Source organism: Pogoniulus pusillus, chromosome 33 (genome assembly GCF_015220805.1).
Source record: "Pogoniulus pusillus isolate bPogPus1 chromosome 33, bPogPus1.pri, whole genome shotgun sequence".
Taxonomy (NCBI): Eukaryota; Metazoa; Chordata; class Aves; order Piciformes; family Lybiidae; genus Pogoniulus; species Pogoniulus pusillus.
Genome location: NC_087296.1, coordinates 9,992,826 through 10,015,330, shown reverse-complemented (window position 1 = coordinate 10,015,330; position 22,505 = coordinate 9,992,826). Strand labels below are relative to the sequence as shown.

General features: G+C 42.1%; 1 protein-coding gene across 1 annotated transcript in view; it reads left to right on the top strand.

Moving 5' to 3' along the window:
• The window catches only part of TRDN (triadin), a 243,953-nt gene that overhangs the window by 124,481 nt on the left and 96,967 nt on the right, over positions 1-22,505 (top strand). The window contains 3 exon segments of the mRNA XM_064170120.1: positions 2,187-2,234; positions 3,106-3,175; positions 20,923-20,955. Coding sequence (XP_064026190.1) covers positions 2,187-2,234; positions 3,106-3,175; positions 20,923-20,955 — 151 coding nt within the window.

Genomic DNA, 22,505 nt, shown 5'->3' with positions numbered 1-22,505 from the left:
GGTAAAGGGTTGGACTTGATGATCTGTGAGGTCTCTTCCAACCCTGATGATACTGTGATACTGTGTGATACTACTCTGATACTCTACACGTGCTTTGAAAACTTGAATATCATAAAGTAGGCTCATAACACAAAGGAGTTTGTAGCTTGGAGTCCAGTAAGCTCAGAGTTTCAGCAGGGAGAGTTAAGCACATAAAACACTGGAGAAGCATTCTGTAAAACACACACAAGGATTTTCTGCTTCATTTTGTCAAGACAATAACAAGGAAAACACAACAAAGAAATCCATTTAAAACAAGAAAGAACTGGAACATGTCAAGACGATGCTTAACATAAAACACTATTGTCAGAAAATCAGCAGAAACATGGTTTGGGGAGACCCTGAATATTGCTAAACAGATTGCCTCCACAATAAGCAAAATAACTTTATTTATAAACCCACCATGGACAGACTGTGGAGTTTATGTACTCTGTGACAACAGCAATTTCTCTAGCAAACATACACATATTTTGTTTTGGTTTAGGAAGCTGCTGTGCAGTATTGCAATTAATTCTTTTCTTTCTCTGTATATGTTTTCTCATGCAGAAGAAAAGTCTGTTGTGATAACTAGAGAAGTGAAAAGTAAGTTTTTCTCTTTTTTTTCTTCCTTTTACCTTCTTGCTAATTTATGCAAGGGATAAGAGTTTATTTGCTTCTTGGCTATTCCTATACCTTAAATACTTTTCAAGCAAAAAAAATTCTCTTGTTTAAAGGCTTAGAGTCCTGTGTTTGTGCTGTTTTGTATGGTAATAAAACATATTTCTTATTTACATTTCTAACTGTAAAAACATCACAAAAAGAAAACTATAATTCTCCTAACCACATCAACACCCAAAGCCACACAGCACAAACTGAAGGTAACAAATATAGCTCTCTTTTTTTTATTTTTGGCATGAGCAGTTAAAAAAAGGCATTGAGAATAGCTATTCATCTACTCTTCTTTTCTTCCCCATCAAAATGGGGATTCATTTCCCAAAGGAGAAATAAAAACCGTGGCTTTCTCAATTCCTCTGCTGAACTCTTATTTTTCTAATTAATAATATGTGGAGATGCTGGAGCATGTCCAGAGCAGGGCCACGAGGATGCTCAGAGGGCTGCAACAGCTCTGCTCTGAGACAGACTGAAAGAGTTGGGGCTGTTCAGTCTGGAGAAGAGGAAGCTCCCAAGTGACCTTCTTGTGGCCTTCCAGGATCTGAAGGGGGCTACAAAAAAGCTGTGGAGGGACCTTTTTTGATACCAGGGAGTGACAGGACTAGGGGGAATGGAGCAAAGCTGGGGATGGGTAGGTTCAGACTGGATGTGAGGAGGAAGTTGTTGAGCATGAGAATGGGTTGCCCAGGGAGGTGGTTGAGGCCCCACGCCTGGAGGTGTTTAAGGCCAGGCTGGATGAGTCTCTGGGCAGCCTGATGTAGGGTAGGGTGTCCCTGACAATGGCAGGGGGGTTGGAACTAGATGATCCTTGTGGTCCCTTCCAACCCTGACTGATTCTATGATTCTAAGTAATAAATTGTAACTTTTTTTTTTTTTTTTTTTTTTTTTACTGGGGGAGAGGGAAAAACATTATCCTTATTTCTACTGTGGTCCAATCAATTGACAAAGAGAGGCAAGATGTTTTTAAAACAAGTCATGTTCATGTAGGGGTGATGCTGTAGCTGCAGTTCTCAGTGAGTAACAGAATTGTTGTAATCTCAGTTTCAAAAGTTCAAGTCATGAGAAGTTTTACAAAGCTGCATTCTTTATGCAGGCTTTCCATGGCATTCTGTGCTTTTTCTCAAGTGCCACTTGCAAGGTTTGCTTCCCTTCAGTCAAATGTTATAAAAGAAGCAAAACAAGCACGTGGCTACTGAATCACTGTAGTAAACTCCAAATCACACCAGATTAAAAGGCAGAATTTCTTTAATTAGTACTTAAGTGATTATTGGGTGAACATATGAGTTCCAGGTCTATCCTTTGTACCCCATTTGCTCTCTATTAAGATGCATTTCTGAGATGCTGATAGCAAACTCATAAAATGATGACCAGTTTATCAAATTCAGAGCTTACTGCAATGAATTCAAAGATTCCCATCTCAAATATCTATGCATACATACATTTATAGCTGTGGAAAAGGAGTCAACTGAACCTCTGTTTCTGTTTCTGTTATAAAGAGAACAAGACTGACGCAAAGAAGGCCATGACTGAAACTAAAAAGAAAGGTATGGTTTGGGAATGTTGCTTATTGACCTCATCCAGTATTTATTCCCCCTTGTGATTCAAGTCCCACTGTTTTTAATTAGGTTAATCCCATGTTTCTGTCTCTATATTGTCCTTCTCTTAGTTGCTTAGGATTTGCATTTGACTGCTTCCTCAGTATCTGATGTCTGATGTGTTCAGTGTTTGATACTTAGTAAACTCTTACTCTGACGTGCAAAGCATCCTGTTTGCTGGACATCTATGGGCTTAATAAATGGAGTTTAATGGATTCCCTGTATGCAGCTGGACATCACTGCCTAACACAAAACTCCTGGGAGTTTTGCCTGATGGGATACTGGCTAACACAAAACTCAGAGGAGATATCACCCAGTTCATGATATACCACTTCCTGAAGTTGAGGTGGATTTATTTATTTGTTTTAAAGACTCACAATGACTAAACTGCAAAGCTTTGGTATCCATCTAAATATAATTTCAGATCATTCATTCCCAGGAGGCATCCAAAATCCACTATGGTCTTGCTTCCATGGGAAAATATTTATGTCATTCATTACTTTTTAATGATCTCATTTCTACTGGAGCTTAAGCTAAAAGGTATCACATTCATGCACTGATGATTTTTGCCTAGCCTTTGATGAATTATTAAGGGTTCAAATCATCTATAGTTGATGCATGCTGATTAATTTTCCTTTTCAGCTGATTGCTCTGTGACTAGTTGGGTGCAAGTGCTGTAAAGGAATAATCTGAACTAAACTTCCAAATAAGCCATATTTTTATTTTTAGCATGTGTCCACCAGGACTTGGCTGACTTCATATCTGAGTGTATGATTCAGAATTCTAGCATATTAAATTACACTCTTTAATTAAATCTTAGAAAAAGAAGGGAAAAAAGAGAAAGCTCATGAGAAGACAGCTGTCCCTGAAACTAAAAAAGCAGGTAAGAAATTGAAGCCTCTCTTTACCTGCAGTAGGCATCTGACTATTTCGTGTGAACTCTTTCAGGTTTTAACATACAATTCATTACCACTTAAGAAAACAAAATGGAGATCTTTATGTATCTCAGAGTATATTTACATATGTGTGCGTGTGTAATGTGTTTCCTTTAGATTGTAGAGCATTTTATGCTTTATATAGATGTGCAGTATCAGTTCTGTGAGTTTGGGACTTTTACAAGCGCAATTGAAACACTGCTTTCTCTATACACTAAATCCATCAAGAACACAAATGGTCTCAAAGGGTACCTGATTAGAAAGGATGAATGGAGGGCATGGATTTGTGCATTCATTATTTCACAAGTTCAGCTTATTTTAAGTAATAAGTAGAAACATCAAAATGTCAGTCAAAACACAGACTGTGGTAGAAAATAGTTGTCTTTTTGAGGGTAGATCTTTGCTAGAAAATAGTTTCTTTTCAAAAGTGAATAATAAAGTTAGTGAATGTTCTGAACCTAACTGATTGTGTTTCATGCTATTTAGCACAATCTTAGATTAGAAACTGATCAGTGTTGTTTAATATATTAGTCAGTGACATAAACAGTTTAATATATTAAACAACCAGTGTTGTTTAATATATTAGTCAGTGACATAAACAGTGAGATTGAGTGAACCTTCAACAAGTTTTCAGATGACACCAGGCTAAGTGGTATGGTCAATATGCCAGAGTGGTGGGATATCATCCAGAGGGACCTGCACAGGGTAGAGAAGTGAGCCCACATCAACTTTGTGAAGTTCAACAAAGTGAAGTGCAAGGTCATGTACTTGGGTTGGGACAATCCTTGTTATCAATACAGGCTAAGGGATGATGTGATAGAAATAGCCTTGTGGAAAAGGACTTGTGGTTACTGGTGGATGAAGAGCTGCACATGACCCAACAATGCGCACTTGCAGCACAGGAAACCAACAGTGTCCTGGGCTGCATCAAAAGAGGTATGTCAAGCAGATGGAAAGAGGTGATTCTGGCATCATGCTCTGCTCTGGGGAAAGGTTTAAAGTAGAATTGAGGACTCAGGTCTATAGGTACCATGTCCCCAAGGAAAGCCTTGTGCTCTGTTACCTTATTATTGAAATGTGTTGAATGTCATCAAAAGCTGAAAGGACACACATCTCACTGGTTTTATTGACACAGGATTACACAGGCAGACTTCAGTATGCAACCAGCATATTTCTGTTGAGCTGTATATGGTCTGTCGAAGCTTTCTTATTCAAGTGTTTATGGATTGTAAGGAAAACCTTAATTTATATTTGGTAGGATATAAAAATACACAAAATAACACAGACTACTTTGGAATATTATGCTGGTAGCCTCGTATTTTAAGTCTTTTATAGTAGGGAGTGGCATATTGAGGAAGCAATAGCGATAAAAGGAAATACTCTTTTCCAACTTGCATATTTAAATACATCAACATAGATTTAAATTTAAAAAAAAAAGAAAAGAAGCTGACAATTCAAATATCTTTTCTAATTTTATTCTGGTTCTAAGCTTGTATTTCACTTGAGGATAGAGAATTGTAAAAGATTACATTTTATGGCAGAGCTGCAGCATAAATTTATTAATACGCTCATCTTCACAAGCTGTTGCTAAATCCAGTGAGTCATCTTACCAGTGCTAGAAAGACACAAATTAGACAAATCGAGACATCCACACATTTCTGTCCCTTTTATTAGCTCCCTAGGTTCCTGCATTTTGAAGAGTTTACTAGCCTTTGTGTAAGAGGATGGTAATCCATAATATAGTCGAGCTACACATGTTGCTGTTATTCCTCATTCAGCTTGCTCTTTGAATGTGTGTGTACTTTCTAGCTGTGATTGGCAGCATCTATTGTTATCCCTAAAAGGTTTTAAGCCTGAAATAATTGCCACATTTGATCAACAGAATAGTAGTGCAGAGCCCAGTTTTGAAATGAGGCACCTCAATGTCTGATAGTATTTACACGCTTTCAGCAGCCGCAGCAAACGAACCTCAGAGCGCTTGAATCAGCAGTGCAGATAAGGATCCGAATGCAAGAGCATAGGAATAGCTGCCAATTTCCTTACCTTTTCCATTTAAAAGATGAGGCAGAGGCCACAGCATTAAAAATAAACTCCTAGCCCTGGTTTTGAAGTCCCCCTGTTACCTCTGGATGCCTCTGATTTTGGGTCTCATATTGCTTTCCCTAACCTTTGCAATCCCTCAAGTCAGGGTGTGTGTGGGGCATGCTGTCTCCTCACTGCCGCCCACATCTGTCCCTGTGCCAGCAGGAAGCTCCTTCTGACAGAAGCTGGCTGCCTGGCACCCTGGTCCCACGTCTGTTCCTCACCTTCCAGAAGACTCACCTCTGACAGGAGGCCTGCTAACTCACAGGGGAGCAGTGGTGTGTACAGGCTGCCAGGTGCAAGAGAGAGAGGAGGAGGTGCTCCATAAGCACTAGGTAATAAAAACAGCTCTAGAACAATGCTGTGAGAGCAGCACTTCCCTCTATTCATCTCCATTTCTCAGCCTAACAAGGAATGCATGTGATTGCAAATACTGAGTATCTTGGTTGATTGATAATTCAAATTAGTGCTTTTGTCCAGGAGAAAATTTTGTCTCTGGTGTTATGAGAATGGAGTTTTTTACTGCTCTCTGTTAGCTGAATCACTGTGATGCATTTGTTTATTTTCATGTTAGCTCACTCTCTCTTCCTCTCTGTCTCCATTCCTCTCTCTCTCTTTTTCTGCTGCTGCAGAGGAGCAGGAGTCATCTAATGTGAAATGCTCACAGTCTTTAGAACAGACTGAACAGAGTGATTCTTAATTAGCTCTTAAAAATGCTCTGTAGATAAAACCACATTAATCCTCTGACCTTCAGCTCGTACAAAAACATTGTGTTAATTGTCCTGAAAAATAGATAATTCCATTGTTACAAACTCAGAGGTCTTGCTTAAACAAACATAATTGTCAGACACAAGGGCCTGCCGCAGTTACACTTCAAAACACTTTACAAAAGTCTATCCAGCACTACTATGGATAAAGAAGCTGCATACCCAAATCCCTGTGAAGAGCCTTGCTGAACCTCAGCAGACATGAGCCTGTGCCAGCCTTCCCCAAAGCTGTTGGTGTTTGGCATGCATCACCTCAGAAGTGTCCAGGCTGTAATCTGAGACAAGGGATCCTCTGTTAAAGCTTTGGTGCCCACCTGAACATGAAAATAAGAACACAGAGACTCATGTTTTCAGGTACTCACAGTTGCTTGCAGAGTGTTTCCTGATGGTCCTTTTCTCAGAACCTCAACATCCTGGAGCCTCTTTGCTCCTTTTTGTAGTAGCTTTCCTAAATGTTCTTGATCTTCACATGCAGCTTTTGTCTTGAAGTTCTATTGCTACAAACTCCTTTCGCACTTCCTTTTGGATCTCACCACAAAGAGCACAGGTAATAAATGAGCTGATGAAGTAATGAAAACGCCAGCCAGGATCATTACACCATTTCCTACCTAAAGCTCTGCTCAGCCATCATTGATGATCTTGCCTTCCTGTCATTGCAACATCTTGTCAAACAGTACTGGAAATACAAATAGCTAGGCCTTATGCAGCATTGTTTGATGGGCAGTCTTAGAACCACTAGAGAAGTCATCAGTCTACACTTTCCACACAGGGAAATTCAGACATATCACCCAAGCATGTCTCTCTAGCTACTAAAGTATATCTTTGCCTCCTGAATAGAAGTCTCTGGGGTCTAAAGTTACAAACACTGAGGTACATTTTAGTGATGTCACTGTAATAATCATGCAAATTCACTCTAGAAGCATGACAACTTAAAATAAAAGTTAATCTTGCATGTAAAAATTGAAACCGTTACCTTATGACTGCCACAGAACCAAGTTAACCAAATTCTTGTGCCAGGAGAGGTCTAGGCTGGATGTTAGGAGGAAGTTGTTGGCAGAGAAAGTGATTGGCACTGGAATGGGCTGCCCAGGGAGGTGGTGGAGTCATCGTCCCTGGAGGTGCTCAAAAAAAAGCCTGGATGGGGCACTTAGTGCCATGATCTGGTTGACTGGACAGGGCTGGGAGATAAGTTGGACTGGATGATCTTGGAGGTCTCTTCTGACCTGTTTTGTTGTATGATTCTATGATCCTTGCTAACCAGTCATTAGGTGAAATCTCACAGCTGTTGGGAAATTCTGTTCAATTCCACTTTGGAGGAGGGATCTTACGTACTACATAGGCAGAGCTGAGGAAAGCTGATAAGGGAGGACCAAACAAGACCTACAAGGCCCCAGTGAGTGTTCTGCATGGATTGACCATGGATTATTGTCGTGTTTGTTGTCATCGGCTGTGCTTCCCTTTCTTTCAAGCCCATCATTGCAATTTGCTACAAGGCAATTATTGAAAAGGAAATGGAGGGAGTAGAGCACTTAGTACACCAGCACTGTGCCTCTCGTTAGTGTGCTCTCTATAGTGAGGAAGACAAATTCCTCTGATTGGTTTCAAATTCTTGGTCTCCACACCAGAAAATCCTTTTGATTTTGTGACTTCCTTGGCTCGACTGTCACCATCGCAGTTCTGATAGGACTCCTTCCACTTCAATAAGAAAACAACTACTGACATCTGGTGGCAAACCATTTTTTGTTTTCAGTCTATATGCCTGGTTTTGTTGTTTGCTTTCCAGTGTGGCTGTTCAGAGAGTTTGCTGAGGAAACGATAAACCTATTACTTATTTCCCTACACTCCTTATCCTATTGCTTTCATGGATAGAAAGATGTTAAGATGCCATCTATGTGTAGCACCACTCTCAGAAGAAACGTTCAGCAGTACTTTTGCTTATCAGCTGGACAACTCTTCACGTGTCCCTGGGCTTTGAGCAGGTGTCTACCCTGAGCAGCTCTGCTTAACAGAGGTAAAACAAGTCAAGGTTTTGGTGTGAGGAGTCACTCACCCCAGATCAAAAAGATATGATTTGACTTGTAGTTTGTTGTGGTGGTGCATGCATGCTCCCAGCAGAGCATCCAAGACATAAGGGCTATTGTAGCCCCTATCTAAATCAGGGAGCTGGGCTGCAGTGGGTTGCACACCCAGTGTTGTGGATACATCTATCTTAGAATCACAGAATGTCAGGGACTGGAAGAAACCTCAAATGCTCATCTACTCCAACCCCCCTGTCAGAACAGGATCACCTAGACCAGATCACACAGGAACACATCCAGGCACTTTTTGAATATCTTCAGAGAGGGAGACTCCACAATGCCCCCTGAGCAGCCTGTTCCAATGTTCTGTCACCCTCACAGGGAAAAAAATTCCTCCTCATGTTTAAGTGAAGCTTCCTATGCCCTTCTTTTTTTTTTTTTTTTTTTTTTTTTTTTTTTTGCAAGAAGAGTAAAAAAGAATTAAAATATACATTATGACAGAAGTTTACACTCAAAAAAAAAAAAAGTAATCCCATGCTTGGCATACACACTGATAGAGAAGAGCAGATGCAAACCACACTGCCTGAAATACTCTGGGTTGATCCAGTTTTGCATTAGAAGAAGCCTGTGTTTTCAGACAGAAGCTCTGCAGCAGCCCTCAGCACTTGTGGTATTTACTAAGCCATAGAAATTCTGGACTAGTGTTCCTGCACGGTTACCAGCAGATGATGTTCATTCTTTGTCCTCTGACACAGACAGGGTTTAGTGGCACCTCTTGACTTTGATAAAAATCTCCTGTTTGTGGGGCTTTGTACAACAAAATCACAGAAAGAAGAGATGGAAATGACCTGCTAGGTCCTCTAATCCTTCCCTCTGGATAGGCAGGATAATTCCTTACAGAATATTTCCAAGAGCTTTATCCAGTTTAGGTTTAAATATCTGAAGGACCAAGCCCTCCATCGGTTCCCACAGAAGACAGTTCTACAACCTAATAGATCTCCCAGTTAAGAAGCCTTTCATTCTAGTCTGGCTAAATTATGCCTTGCTTAATTTTGTCCTGTGACTCAGGGTTATATTCTCTTGTAACATCCAAACAGAGTCTTTCTAACCTCAGGACACAGTTTCCTACTGCCTCACGTTCTATTGCCACTTATACTTGCATCTGGAAAGTATCTTTAAAACAGCCAAGGTGAATGGGAAGCCGAGGTGGAAGTTTTTTCATATGGTCATGAAATTATTCACCTTGCAACAGTCACCGTCCCTGGGGCTGTTCAAGGCAGGATTGGACGTGGCACTTGGTGCCATGGTCTATCCTTGAGCTCTGTGGTAAAGGATTGGACTTGATGATCTATGAGGTCTCTTCCAACCTTGGTGATACTGTGATACTGTAAAAGGGAACACCTACCATGGTCACACATTTTCAAGGCAATCAAATGACTGCAACTTGCATGTTGATATCACTGAATCACAGAAACATGCAGGTTGGCAAAGCCCCTCAGGATCACGAAGTCCAAACTATAATCCTGCTCTACAAGATTCACCTTAAACCATATCCCTAAGCACCACATCCTAATTACCCTTAAACACATCCAGGGTTGGGGAATCCACCACCTCCCTGAGCAGCTCATTCCAGTCCCTGACCACTCTCTCCATGAAATTTTTTTTCCTAATGTCCAATCTAAACCACCCCAGCCTCAGCTTGAGGCCATTCCCCCTTGTTCTGTCTCCTATTACCTGCAAGAAGAGCCCAGAAGCAGCGTCTCCACAATGTCCCTTCAGGTAGTATGGTGTCCAAACTGGAGAAAGAACAGGAAAAACAAAAGTCATTCAAGTTATTTACAAATTAAAGATATTCTTCATGGAGTGGACTTCTACTCTTCTAGTCATTTCAGAGAGGAAGTCTTCCACTTATCTCTTCAAAAAGAGGTGACTTTGTGGACCCTAAATACCTTCACAGAAAAGATTCTGGCTACTATAGCTCTGTTTCATAGAATCATAGAATCAACCAGGTTGGAAGAGACCTCCAAGATCACGGACTCCAAACTAGCACCCAGCCCTAGACAATCAACCAGACCATGGCACTAAGTGTCTCATCCAGGCTTTGCTTCAACACCTCCAGGGACAATGACTCCACCACCTCCCTGGGCAGCCCATTCCAATGCCAATCACTCTCTGCCAACAACTTCCTCCTAACATCCAGCCTGTACTTCCCCCGGCACAACTTGAGACTGTGTCCCCTTGTTCTGTAGCTGCTTGCCTGGCAGAAGAGATCAACCTCATCTGGCTACAGTCTCCCTTCAGGCAGCTTTAGACAGCGGTGAGGTCTGCCCTGAGCCTCCTCTTCTGCAGGCTGCACACCCCCAGCTCCCTCAGCCTTTCCTCACAGGGCTGTGCTCCAGGCCCCTCAACAGCTTTGTCATTCTTCTCTGGACATGCTCCAGTACCTCAACATCTCTCTTGAATTGAAGGGCCCAGAACTGGACACAGCACTCAAGGTGTGGCCTGACCAGTGCTGAGTACAGGGGCAGAAGAACCTTCCTTGTCCTACTGGCCACACTGTTTCTGATCCAGGCCAGGATGCCATTGGCTCTCTTGGCCACCTGGGCACACTGCTGGCTCATCTTCAGCTACTATCTACCAGGACCCCCAGGTCCCTCTCTGCCTGGCTGCTCTCAGCCTCTCTGTCCCCAGCCTGTAGTGCTGCTTGGGGTTGTTGTGGCCTAGTTAATCTCTTCCCGTTGGCCTCTGCCCACCCCTCCAGCCTGCCAGGGTCCCTCTCTAGTGCCCTCCTACCCTCCAACAGCTCAACACCTGCTCCTAGCCTGGTCTAATCTGATAGAGAGCATTTAACAAGAATGGATGTCTGGGAGTTAAAGCTAAATGAATACAAACAGAAAATGAGGTACATGTTCTTAACACTAAGAGTGATAAAATACCACAGCACAGGTTGGATATTGCTTTCCTTGATGTCTGCAGAAGCTGATTGTTTGCCTAGCAGAAGATGCACCTCAGCTGAAAAGGTGCCTAGCTGACAACAAATTATCAGGCTAGATAATGTGATGGTGTGTTCTGGATTTGAACATTATGGACCTATATCCTCAGACATACACATGATAAACTAAAAGTGGAAAGTCAGTGCAGGAGTGCAGCTGGAGGCAACCATCTTGCAGATTGGTTGGAGAAATGGCAGGTCCTTTCTGCCTTTTTAAGCTGAACACATGATGGGTAGCCACCCTCTAAGTATCAGTCTTCCATGGAACATAGGAAACCCTGCTTTTCTGATTGATGCTTCTAAAAATCATCAAGAGGCAGATATGACAATTAAGTTTGCATCTCTCCAAACAGATAAAAAAGTAAGAGTGAAAATGGGGTCACAGTGAGGGACAAAGCAACAAATCCATGGGAGGAGAAATGCAAACACAGCAGAAAAGCAATCCCCATGGTCTCCATGTGACTGGCTCTTAAGGAAATTTCCCCCTGATATAAGACAGAAGGGAGATCAAATATGTCCTACACTGAAAGTTTCAAAGCATTTGGTGGGTTTTGAACTCTCTGCTCCATCATCAGTGATTGACAATGTGACTTCAAAGAAATTTAGATACCTAAAGATGTAGCATGGCACCTGGTGGGATTTGCAACACGTTGAAGTAGGCCAGGCACATAACTCCCATTGATTTTCCCTGAGAACTAAGCTCCTAAACACCTCTACAACTTCTGAGAAGAGTACAGAGGATGCAGGTTCCCTGTGATGTTTCTGAAAACATGCTCCCTTATTGCCTGTTGAAAAAGCTCTTTGGCTGGCAGTGGTAACATTCTGTATACCAAGACCAAACCAAACACTTGTGCCTTTCCAGGACATGGTTAGGGTGCAGAGTTCAAGAGCTGGAAATGTGAAATGCAAAGAGACAGAGTTTTTCCTGCCTTCCCCTTGTCTCTCCCTCTCCTTGCAGAAACAACCGACCCTTCATCATGACTGATGTGACTCTGAGCTGAAAGGCTGACCTCTGCTTTCATTTTGTATGAATCATCTTTAGAAGGGACTATCTACCTTCCCATCCTTGACCACCTGCATGTGGTGCACAATGAAAGCTTTAGAAAAGAGGGTGAATATTCACTGTCTCAGGTGCCTACTCTGTCTATGAGATGTTAGCAGCAGTTTAATAAGCTTTAAGCACCTTTCAGTGTCCCCTCTTCTATTGTGAGTTGAGGCATTCCAGGCCGTGACAAATATTGCCCATCTCAGATGTGTTTGTTAGGTCTTTTCCATCTTTGACTGCACAATACAGGGAGTGATTTGAGAAAGGCAAAGGATGAAGGTGGTAAGATCTAGCTGGCAAAGAATTAGAAATGTCAACCCTTAATAAATACAGAACACAGGGACAAGGCTTGGGCTTCTGCTTTTGATCAGTTAGCAAAGGAATCTTCCTTGAGCAAAGCACAGGAGTTACTTTTGTGTCTGACAGTACATCTCTTCTGATGCTGCATTGTCAATCTTGTAGAGAATCTTTCTGGGAGAAGTGATGCTAGAAATAATCAAGCTTGAAAGTGATACATATTCAGTCTGAAGTCCATACAGGTAACCAAATAATCAGCTTGCCTTTGGATTTTCAGATGTGTAGAGTGAAGTACCTGTGCTGTGCAAGCAGCTGGGTAGCACAGCTTTAATTAAAAAACCTAATTTATTGCACCAACTCTGTTTATGTTGTTCTGGGGATTAATGTAATGTTTATTTTTCCAGTCACATCCAGAAATAACAGGATTAGAATGCCTATGCCTCAAACAACTCAAAGTTAATCTTTTTAATGAAGCAAAACTGTTTTGTGCCCTCAAAACAAGATGTACATCTGAGTCAGCAGGCCTGATATTTAGGATAATTATTCCATGTGAAACATCCATGCACAGACATCCGCCAGGTTGCAGTGATATATCTGTGCAGTGTTATCTGTTTTCTGCTGTCACTCAGTGGATGAGATGAAGGCTTGACCTACAGCTAAAGTCAGCAGGAATCTTCAGAGCTTGGGAGCAGGTTGATTTTCTTTCTTTCTTTCTTTCTTTCTTTCTTTCTTTCTTTCTTTCTTTCTTTCTTTCTTTCTTTCTTTCTTTCTTTCTTTCTTTCTTTCTTTCTTTCTTTCTTTCTTTCTTTCTTTCTTTCTTTCTTTCTTTCTTTCTTTCTTTCTTTCTTTCTTCCTTCCTTCCTTCCTTCCTTCCTTCCTTCCTTCCTTCCTTCCTTCCTTCCTTCCTTCCTTCCTTCCTTCCTTCCTTTCCTCCTTCCTTTCCTCCTTTCTTTCCTTCCTCCTTCCTTTCTTTTATTTCTCTCTCTTTCTGTCTTTCTCTCTTTCTCACTTAAAAACAAAAAACATTTTTTGCTTGGCTTTTAAATGAAGCTTTAAAAGCATTTACTAAGTTGCAGTGAGCATACATTGGTAAGGAGTGCCTTGTCACTTGTCTGAAAGTATACTTCAGTCTCTTGGATGACTCTCCCTTATAAAAGGTTCATAGACCAGAGGTATTCCTGACTTAGAATACTGTTTGCACTTCAGTCTCAGTTACAATTGTATAATCTTCCAGTAAATGTTCCCAGGGCCTCTACTTGATCTGATTTTCCAGAAGCAGAGCCACCTCTGCAGCTCTGCTATACGTAACTCTGAGAGAATAAGTTGGATGAAGTCTTATTGAATGATTAGGATAATAGAATGGGCAGATGTTCTTAAGTGGAACAGCCACACATAGCTGTGGTTATAAGTGCACTGATTTTTAGCTTGATTGCAGTAGGTTCTGCATGAGGTTGCTTTCTCATAGATTTTGCTTCACTTACAAGAGTGTAATTAGAGTAATGTGTCACCTATAGAGATGAATGCAGGGACATGACATTATTCAAGATCTCCCTTTTCATAGAATCAGAATGTTGGCTGCATCTGTGTACAGAAGCATGCAAAATATCTTCATCCTAGTGAAAATCATAGAACTGCAGAATGCTAGGAGTTAGAAGGGAGCTCTGAAGATCAACTCCAGCAACAGAGCAGGATTACCTAACGTAGATCATGCAGGAACACATCCAGGTGGGCCTTGGAATCTCCAAAGAAGGAGTCTCCACCACCTTTCTGGACAGCCTGCTTCAGTGCTCTGCCACTCCCAAAGAAGTTTCTTCCCATGTTTGGACAGAAGTTCCTGTTTAAGTTTATGCCTGTTACCTCTTGTCCTGTCATTGGGCACTGCTGAGAAGAGTCTGGCCTCATCCTTCTGAAAATCACTCCCTAGATATCTGCAAGCATTAATAAGATCCCCTCTCAGCCTCCTCTTCTCTAAGCTAAATTTACACAGATGTGATGGTTTGGGTGTTACCTGCCCCTGCCCCAACTTGTGAAAATCACCCAGACTAGACTCACCTGAGCTGGAAATTGAATGAAGCTTTATGTTCACAGCTTAGCACAATATCCAAGCAGGTATTTACAATACCTACAGCTATAGACAGAAATATACAAGTTAAAAAGTAATACAGAAACATAACAGCCCTCCCCAGGTGGGGCTCTCAACCACCCTTCCACCTTCTCCCCACCCCTCTACCTTACCCCGGACTTTGCCTTATGCTCAAGGTGAGTTTGGAGGATCACCCAGGGAGGTTAGGAAGCAGAAGGATTAGTCACACAGATGGCAGCTTAGAGAGAGAGAAGTGCAGCCCAAACCAGAGAGCAAAACTGTGATATCTATGTTTGTGTTCTCATTTTTATACATCTCAGCAAGCCTATGAGTGAAGCAGACAACCCCATTGTTTCCTTTTCACACCCTATCATCTAATGCTTCTCATTAAAATATCCCAGCTAGGCTCAAACTAGCACAACAGATATCATCTGGCCAATCCACCTAGCCAATAGAAAGAAAGAAATTCTGGTATCTTGAGAGGTACAAAAAGAGATATACGGTGAGGATACATAATATATGTACACTTGAAGTCCATTCTGACTGCAAAAAGCAGATCCTCTTGTGAATCATTCACAAAGCATTGGTGCTGAGCTTCCTTAAGAAAAATGTATATACCTCCACACTGTTTCAAGGCAGGGTAAAAGAATGCTGAAGGAAATGTTCAGCTGTTCTAGTATTTACAGTACTTCAAAAGGCATTTTATTCCAGGAAAAGATCTGATTCTTCTAGCATAGGAATTAATGTTATTACCTGCATTTGCTACACAAAACAAAAAGCATTACCTTTCCCCTGAGTGACTGCAGGTTGTGCAATTAGCTGCACTTACAGCTTCCTGCATGTGGATGACTCTGATCTCACACCATCCTCCAGAGTTTTGCCTTTTTAAACCACTGGTACTGAATGCAAAAGGCAGTGGAACATATTTCCACTTGCTCTGCAGTGGGGGAGATTTAATCCATTTCAACAATTACAAAGTAAAAAGGAGATATCACTAATTAGTGCAACCATGAATCACTGGTGCAGTTGAAACTAGGTATTCCTAGAATGTAGGCTGTTTCTTACTAAAAGTGTAGCTGAATTGTTTATTTGCTCACATGCCTCTCTAGCTTTAGTTTTTACCCTCTTGAGTAAACTTCTTTAATGGTCTTGTGAATGCTGTTTGAGGCAACATTTAGCATGACAGCCATACAACCTTCTGGAAAGCTTTGAGTGTTTTAGGTTGCTACCTTCCTTTGATGCCAATGCCATCCTGGGATGTATTAGAAGGACTGTGACTAGTAGGTCGAGAGAGGTTCTCCTGCCCCTCCACTCTGTCTTGGTGAGGCCACATCTGGAGTAGTGTGTCCACTTCTGGGCCCCCTAGTTCAAGAGGGACATAGAATAGCTTGAGAGAATCCAGCACAGAGCCACAAAGATGATTAAGGGAATGGAACCTCTCTCTTATGAGGAGAGTCTGAGGGAGCTGGGGCTCTGCTGCTGGAGGAGACTGAGAGGTGACCTCATTCATGGTTATAAACATGTAAAGGGTGAGTACTAGGAGGCTGGAGCCAGGCTCTGCTGGGTGATGCCCAATGACAGGACAAGGAGCAATGGGTGGAAGCTGAGGCATAGAAAGGTTCATTTAAACATGAGGAGGATTTTTTTTCACTATGAGGGTGCCTAGTGTACTGTGAGGGTTCCAGGTGTTCACTGGAACAGGCTGCCCAGGGAGGCTGTGGAGTCTTCCTCTTTGGAGATATTCAAAAGCCACCTGGATGCATTCCTGTGTGATCTGCTCTAGGTGATCCTGCTCTGGCAGTGGTGGTGGAGTGGATGAGCTTTGGAGGTCCCTTCCATTCCCTGACATTCTGTGATTCTGTGCTGCTCAAGGCTTGCAGGCACTCAGTGGCTGCACAGAATGTAGAGTAAATAGTGATGGGCATGGTGCTGTGGGGTAATAATGCCGTGGGGAAGCAATACACACAAAGCTTGGTGATCAGAAGGGACTTGGGGACTTCAAAGAAATTAAGAAATTATCAAAAAGCAAAAAACAAAAGCCCAAACAGTGAGTGGGGAGTAAATAGAGAAGATGAGGAGGAGAGAGGGTACCTTTCACAGACAATGGAGGGTTTGGATAGTTTTCCTACTTAAATGGCAAATGATCTGTCAACATTTTAGAGCAGCATCACAAATTTTCTGTTCCAACCAACAACAGAAGGTGTTACTCATAGTCCTAAATTCTTCAAACCCCTTTGTATCCCACATTGGTTCTCAGTGCTTTTTGTTTATGGTCCAGTCTCATGTTGCTTGAGAAGACAATTCTACCTCCCAGAAGCTTCACTTCCTCCCATTTTTACCTAGCAATAGTGACATGCACTGCAATTTGCCCTCTCTCCATGTCCTGCAGCCTGAAGAAATTTAAACACAAACCCTTCAATCAGTGCTTTAAGGCTCCCTGGCCTTTGCCAATGAATTTGCCTGTTATTACCAAGGTATAATCAAGAGATCCAGTTAAACTTTGATCAGGGGGTTTATTGCTGTCACCAAATGGGTGAAGAACTGCTCTGAAGCAGCAGCAGTGCAGCCCTTTTTGCCTTTCCTTGTGCACATTTTCAGCCTTGCCAGAACAGTGAGGTGCCTTTCTTCTGCTCACCAAGAAACGATATTTTGGAAAGGCAAGAGGAGTTTTTGTCAGCAGTTGTCACAGAGCATATGGCAATATCATGCTCAGTGATTAAAATGGGGAACAAAATCAACTGTTGGTCCAAACACAGAATTTTCCATGTGGCAGAAACGTTGGCACTTCCAAAGATTTTCTGCCAATATCAAATTTTAGAGGTTTGGGGGAAAGTATGTTAAAAGATGGATCTTACATTAGTATGAGCAGTTTTGACAGAGCCTTCCTGGGTTTTAAGTCCACCAAAAAGATGAAACAACACTGGTTTAATTCCCTGTAATGTGAATTTTTTATACATCTTTATTGTAAGATGAAGACATTGCAATAGGAAGTATAAGCATTCTGATGAAATGTCTCCCTGCCTGAGTATCTGCTGTTTCAGAAGTGATTGAAATCAAAATAAAGGAGCTTTGAGATGTGCTGAGCTGCCAAGCACTTCATTAACGCCACACAATTAGCATGAACATGTCACAAAGTGGTATAAATTCAAGAAGCAACTGAGTCACAAATACTCAGAATTGAAAACGTTGGAATGTTAGTCAAAATCAAGCAGATTTGGTGGAAAGAAGTTTTAAGAACTTCAAATAAACGAAAAGGAAATGTATAGCCCAGTGTTTTTCAACAGGAGGTTTGAAAATGCTTAATTACTATATGTTCACTAGCAGTTCATTTGTCATAGTGCTCAGCTGTCTGGGGTGCCTTGCTCTTTTATCACTGCAAATCACATTAGCTGCAAATCTTGCTACTTAATAAATTGTTTTTAAATTCTGCTACATCTGCTAGCTTGGGAGCAGACTGTACTGAGGCTGGTCTCTAGGCGACTTTAATCATGTTTTTCATTCACATGATGGAAATCCTCAGCCATCAGATGCCACCTGCTATCATTTTTATTTCCACTCTTGTGAACTCTTGCTCACGACAGCAAAGGGAACGTTAGCTGTCATACTTGTAAGGTGCATTGTCTAAAAAGCTCTGCTCTTGTGCTGCACTTGCAAAGCCTCAAGCAAGATCCCAAAGTATGATCTTGAGTCTGCTTTGGTTAGGAATAAATGAAGCCTTTCTTTCCCAAAGCTTCAGCACAATTGTCATTTCAAGAGGCTGGAAAATAGGAGTTGTATTCTAAACACAGTTCTCTCTAAAGTTCCTCTTTAGTTTTCTACTCTTTTCTGTGATGGTTTGGGTGTTACCTGCCCCCTCACACTTAAGAAAAATCACCCAGGCTAGACTCAGTCGATCTAGAAATTGAAGAATGAAACTTTATATTTACAGCTTAGCACAAGATACAAGCAGATAGTTACAATGTGTAGAAAAATATGCAAGTTAAAAGGTAATACAGAAACACAGCAGCCCTCCCAGAAACCAGGAGTCCCCAGGAGGGGCTCCCAACCACCCTTCCCCCTTCTCCCCACCCCTTCTACCTTACCCGAGACTTCGCCTTATGCTTAAGGTAGTTTGGAGGGTCAGCCAGGTGGGTTAGGAAGCAGAAGGATTAGTCAGGCAGGTTAGAGAGAGAAGTGCAGCCCAAAAACCCCAGAGAGAGACTCCTTTATCTATATTTATGTTCTTGTTCTTATGCATCTCAGCAAGCCTATGGGTACAGTAGCCATCCCCATTGTTTTCTTTTTCACAGCCTGTCATCTAATTCTTCTCACCAAAATATTCCAGCTAGGCTCAAACTAGCACAAGAGGTTGGAAAATATGATTTGTATTTTAAACACAATTCACTCTAAAGTTTCTCTTCGGTTGTCTATTCCTTTCTCTTTTTCTTCTCCTACTTTTAATTGCAAAACAAATTGAATATCTAAGTTTAAAGAAATGGCAGAAGCCATGTGATGACACAAAATTTGTGTAAGCCTACAACTTACACAAGGGAGGTTGTAGTCAGGTGGGGGTTGGGCTCTTCTCCCAGGCAACCAGCAATGGAATGAGGGGACACAATCTCAAGTTATGCCAGGGGAGGTCTAGGCTGGATGTTAGGAGGAAGTTGTTGACAGAGAGAGTGATTGGCATTGGAATGGGCTGCCCAGGGAGGTGGTGGAGTCACCATCCCTGGAGGTATTGAAGCAAAGCCTGGATGAGGCACTTAGTGCCATGGTCTGGTTGACTGGATAGGGCTGGGTTTTAGGTTGGACTGGATGATCTTGGAGGTCTCTTCCAACCTGGTTGATTGTATGATTTGAAACATTCTTCTTTGAGTCAGCTGGTGGAGCTATGGTCACATAGGCCTACTTGTTTTCTGTGGGCCTATGTAGATCATTAACTACTTAGCGGTGTTTGATTAAGCCCTTTTATCATGTGATCATAAGATACATCAAGGTGGTGAAATCACCATGCCTCGAGGTGTTCCAAGAAATGTAGGCATGGCAGTTTGGTAAGTGGCTTAGTGGTCATGGTGATGTTGGGTCAGTGGTTGGGCCTGAAGGTCTTTTCCAACCAAAAGATTTCCACGATTCTATTATTCTAAAAGATAGAGAAAGAAGGTAGTCAGTGCTAGCTAAGGTTAACAATGACAATTCTTCCCTTAGTAGCTGATTAACATATTAAATTTCTCTTTATTTTTTTTATTTACTGAATCAGATCACTCAAAGGCATCTCATAATTGCTCAAGATCTTGGTTCTTAGACCAGATCAGCCAGGACACAGGAATCCTTGCATCCTGAGTATCCTTAACCTTAGCTGTTGGGTTACATATAATTAGGATATCAGCTACCTTTCAGATGATTCACTGTGGTTGCCAACTGATCTGAAATTACTTTCTCTCTGCAAATTTGATATTACTGACATGTTCTTTGGTAAAGCTTCCACAGAGAAAGTTGGTTTTAGATACAACACATAAAACAAGGCTTCCTCAGTTCAAGAAAGGCGTTTAAGTGCTGGAGTGTGTCCAGAGGAGAGCAACAGGGCTGGTGAAGGGACTGGAGGGAAAGGCTGATGAGGAGAGGCTGAGGGAGCTGGAGTTGATTAGCCTGGAGAAGAGAAGATTGAGGGGGGGGACCTTAGCACACTCTATAACTACCTGAAAGGAAGTTGCATTAAGGTGGGGGTCAGGCTCTTCTCCTAGGCAACTTGTGGCAAGATGAGAGGGCACAGTTTGAAGCTGCACCATGGCAAGTTTAGGTTGGCTGCTAGGAACACTTCCTCATGGAAAAGGAAATTAGATACTGGAATGGACTTCCTGGGGAGGTGATGGAGTCTCCATCTCTGGAGGTGTTTAAGGCAAGATTGGATGTGGCACTTAGTGCCATGGTCTAGTTGATATGGTGGTGTTAGGTCATAGGCTGGACTTCCTCTTCTCAGGGGTCTATTCCAGGCTCAATAATTCTGGGGTTCTGGGATTCCAAAAGTGAAAGTAGTTTCAGGCAGCTCTTTTAAACAGTTCATCATTATCAGAGCTATCACTGTATTGTCTCTGCAATATATTTTTTCTATATAACACTGTTAATTTCAGGGTTTTTTTAATATACTTGTTTACATTAGAGCCTTTCAAGAGACTCCATCTGGAAAGCCACTACATTGCTTAGGACTGCTTTTGGTATAGAAAAATTCTAGGTGCTATGAAAGTGCTGAAGATCTGCTGTTCTCAAATATGCTGTAAAGCCATTGATTGTAAAAGCCTCGTGAACTCCACATGTAGAATTCATTTCAGGGCAAGACTTGAAATACTCCATTTTGGAGGTTTGTTTAAACTCAGCCCAACCACACTGCACTGGAGCACTGGGGCATCCTTGTCTAATGGTTTGTTACCAACTTCCTACCGACATGGCATGAAAGGCACTCTATAAGCTTGGAGGGATTTTATTTTCCTCTTGCCCCATGTGTAGTTTAGATGTCATTTGCAGTTACTGTGTACTGCTAGCCTACTTCAAAAGAATGCTGATGGAGGCCTGAGGAAAAGATTGAGCTATGTGCTAAAAAGAGGCAAAAGAATAAAGTATTGCTTTGCTGTTCTACCGAGATATATCTGTGCTGCCTGCCAAATGCTCGTTCCTACTTAGAATTCAAAATTGATCCTTTTAGCCTGTGCAGATAAGAACAAAGTCAGATCATGTTTGTTTAAATATTTGGTGTGGTTTTAATAACATAAGTGAAAAAAGGAAAGAAAAAAGAGTTTGACTTGAATCTTTTTCAAGAGTCAGGAACCTGTTCACCTGGGAAGAAGGGAGCTGGTACAACCATGCTTGTTTTGAAGGATACAGACCAGAACATGACTGTCTTCCACTATTTCCTGAGTATAACTGTAAAAAGAAAAGGATGCTTCACAGTCCTCCACACTGATGGATTTGTTAGCTATGGTGCTTAGCCTGTTAAAGTCTGTGGCAGGTGCTTCTGAAAAAGCCCAGGGCTAGGGTTGTCAGAGCTATTAAAAAAATTTGAATTGCTCAGTATTTGATGGTTTCCATAAGCCCTTTAAGGAGATCTGACTATGAAACCTGTCCTCAAAGACTTCTGAAAAACCTAGTGTTTGAGGTAAAACACCAAATTACCAAAAGCATTAGATTTTTAAGTTTTTTTTTCTCCTACAGTAAGGCTACTGAATCATAGAGTGGCTGCAATTGGAAGGGACTTTAAAGATCATCCAGTTCCAACCCCACTACCATGGGCAGGGACATCTTCCACTACACCAGGCTGCCCAAAGCCTCATCCAGCCTGGTCTTAAACACTTTAGGGATGAGGTCTTCACAGCTTCTCTGGGCAACCCACCACAGTGTTCTCACCACCCTCATAGTAAAGAATTTCTTCCTAATGGCCATTCTAAATCCACCCTGCCCTGGTTTAAAACCATTGAAGGAGGGAGGCTTTATTTCTTTCCAGTTTTGCAAAAGTGAGGCTTTTCTTGAAAATTAAATGCATTCTCTGGACACCCTCCAGCACACCCATATCCTTCTTGTAACAGAGGCTCCAGAACTGGATGCAGTACTCCAGGTGGGGTCTCACCAGAGTGGAGTAGAGGGAGAGATTCACCTCCCTTGACTTGCTGGCCACACTTTATGCCACAGCCTGGAGACAGAATGGCTGGAGAAAAGCCAGGCATAGACGAGGCTGGGGGTACTGGTGGATGGCAGGCTGAACATGAGCCAGAGGTGTGCCCAGGTGGGCAAGAGAGCCAATGGCGGCATCCTAGCCTGGATCAGGAGCAGTGTGGCCAGCAGAACAAGGTGGGTTATTGTGCCCCTGTACTCAGCACTGCTCAGGCCACACTTTGAGTGTTGTGTCCAGTTCTGGGCTCCTCAATTCAAGAGAAATGTTGAGATATTGGAACATGTCCAGGGAAGAGTGACAAAGCTGGTGAAAGGCTTGGAGCACAAACCTTATGAGGAGAGGCTGAGGGAGCTGGGGGTGTT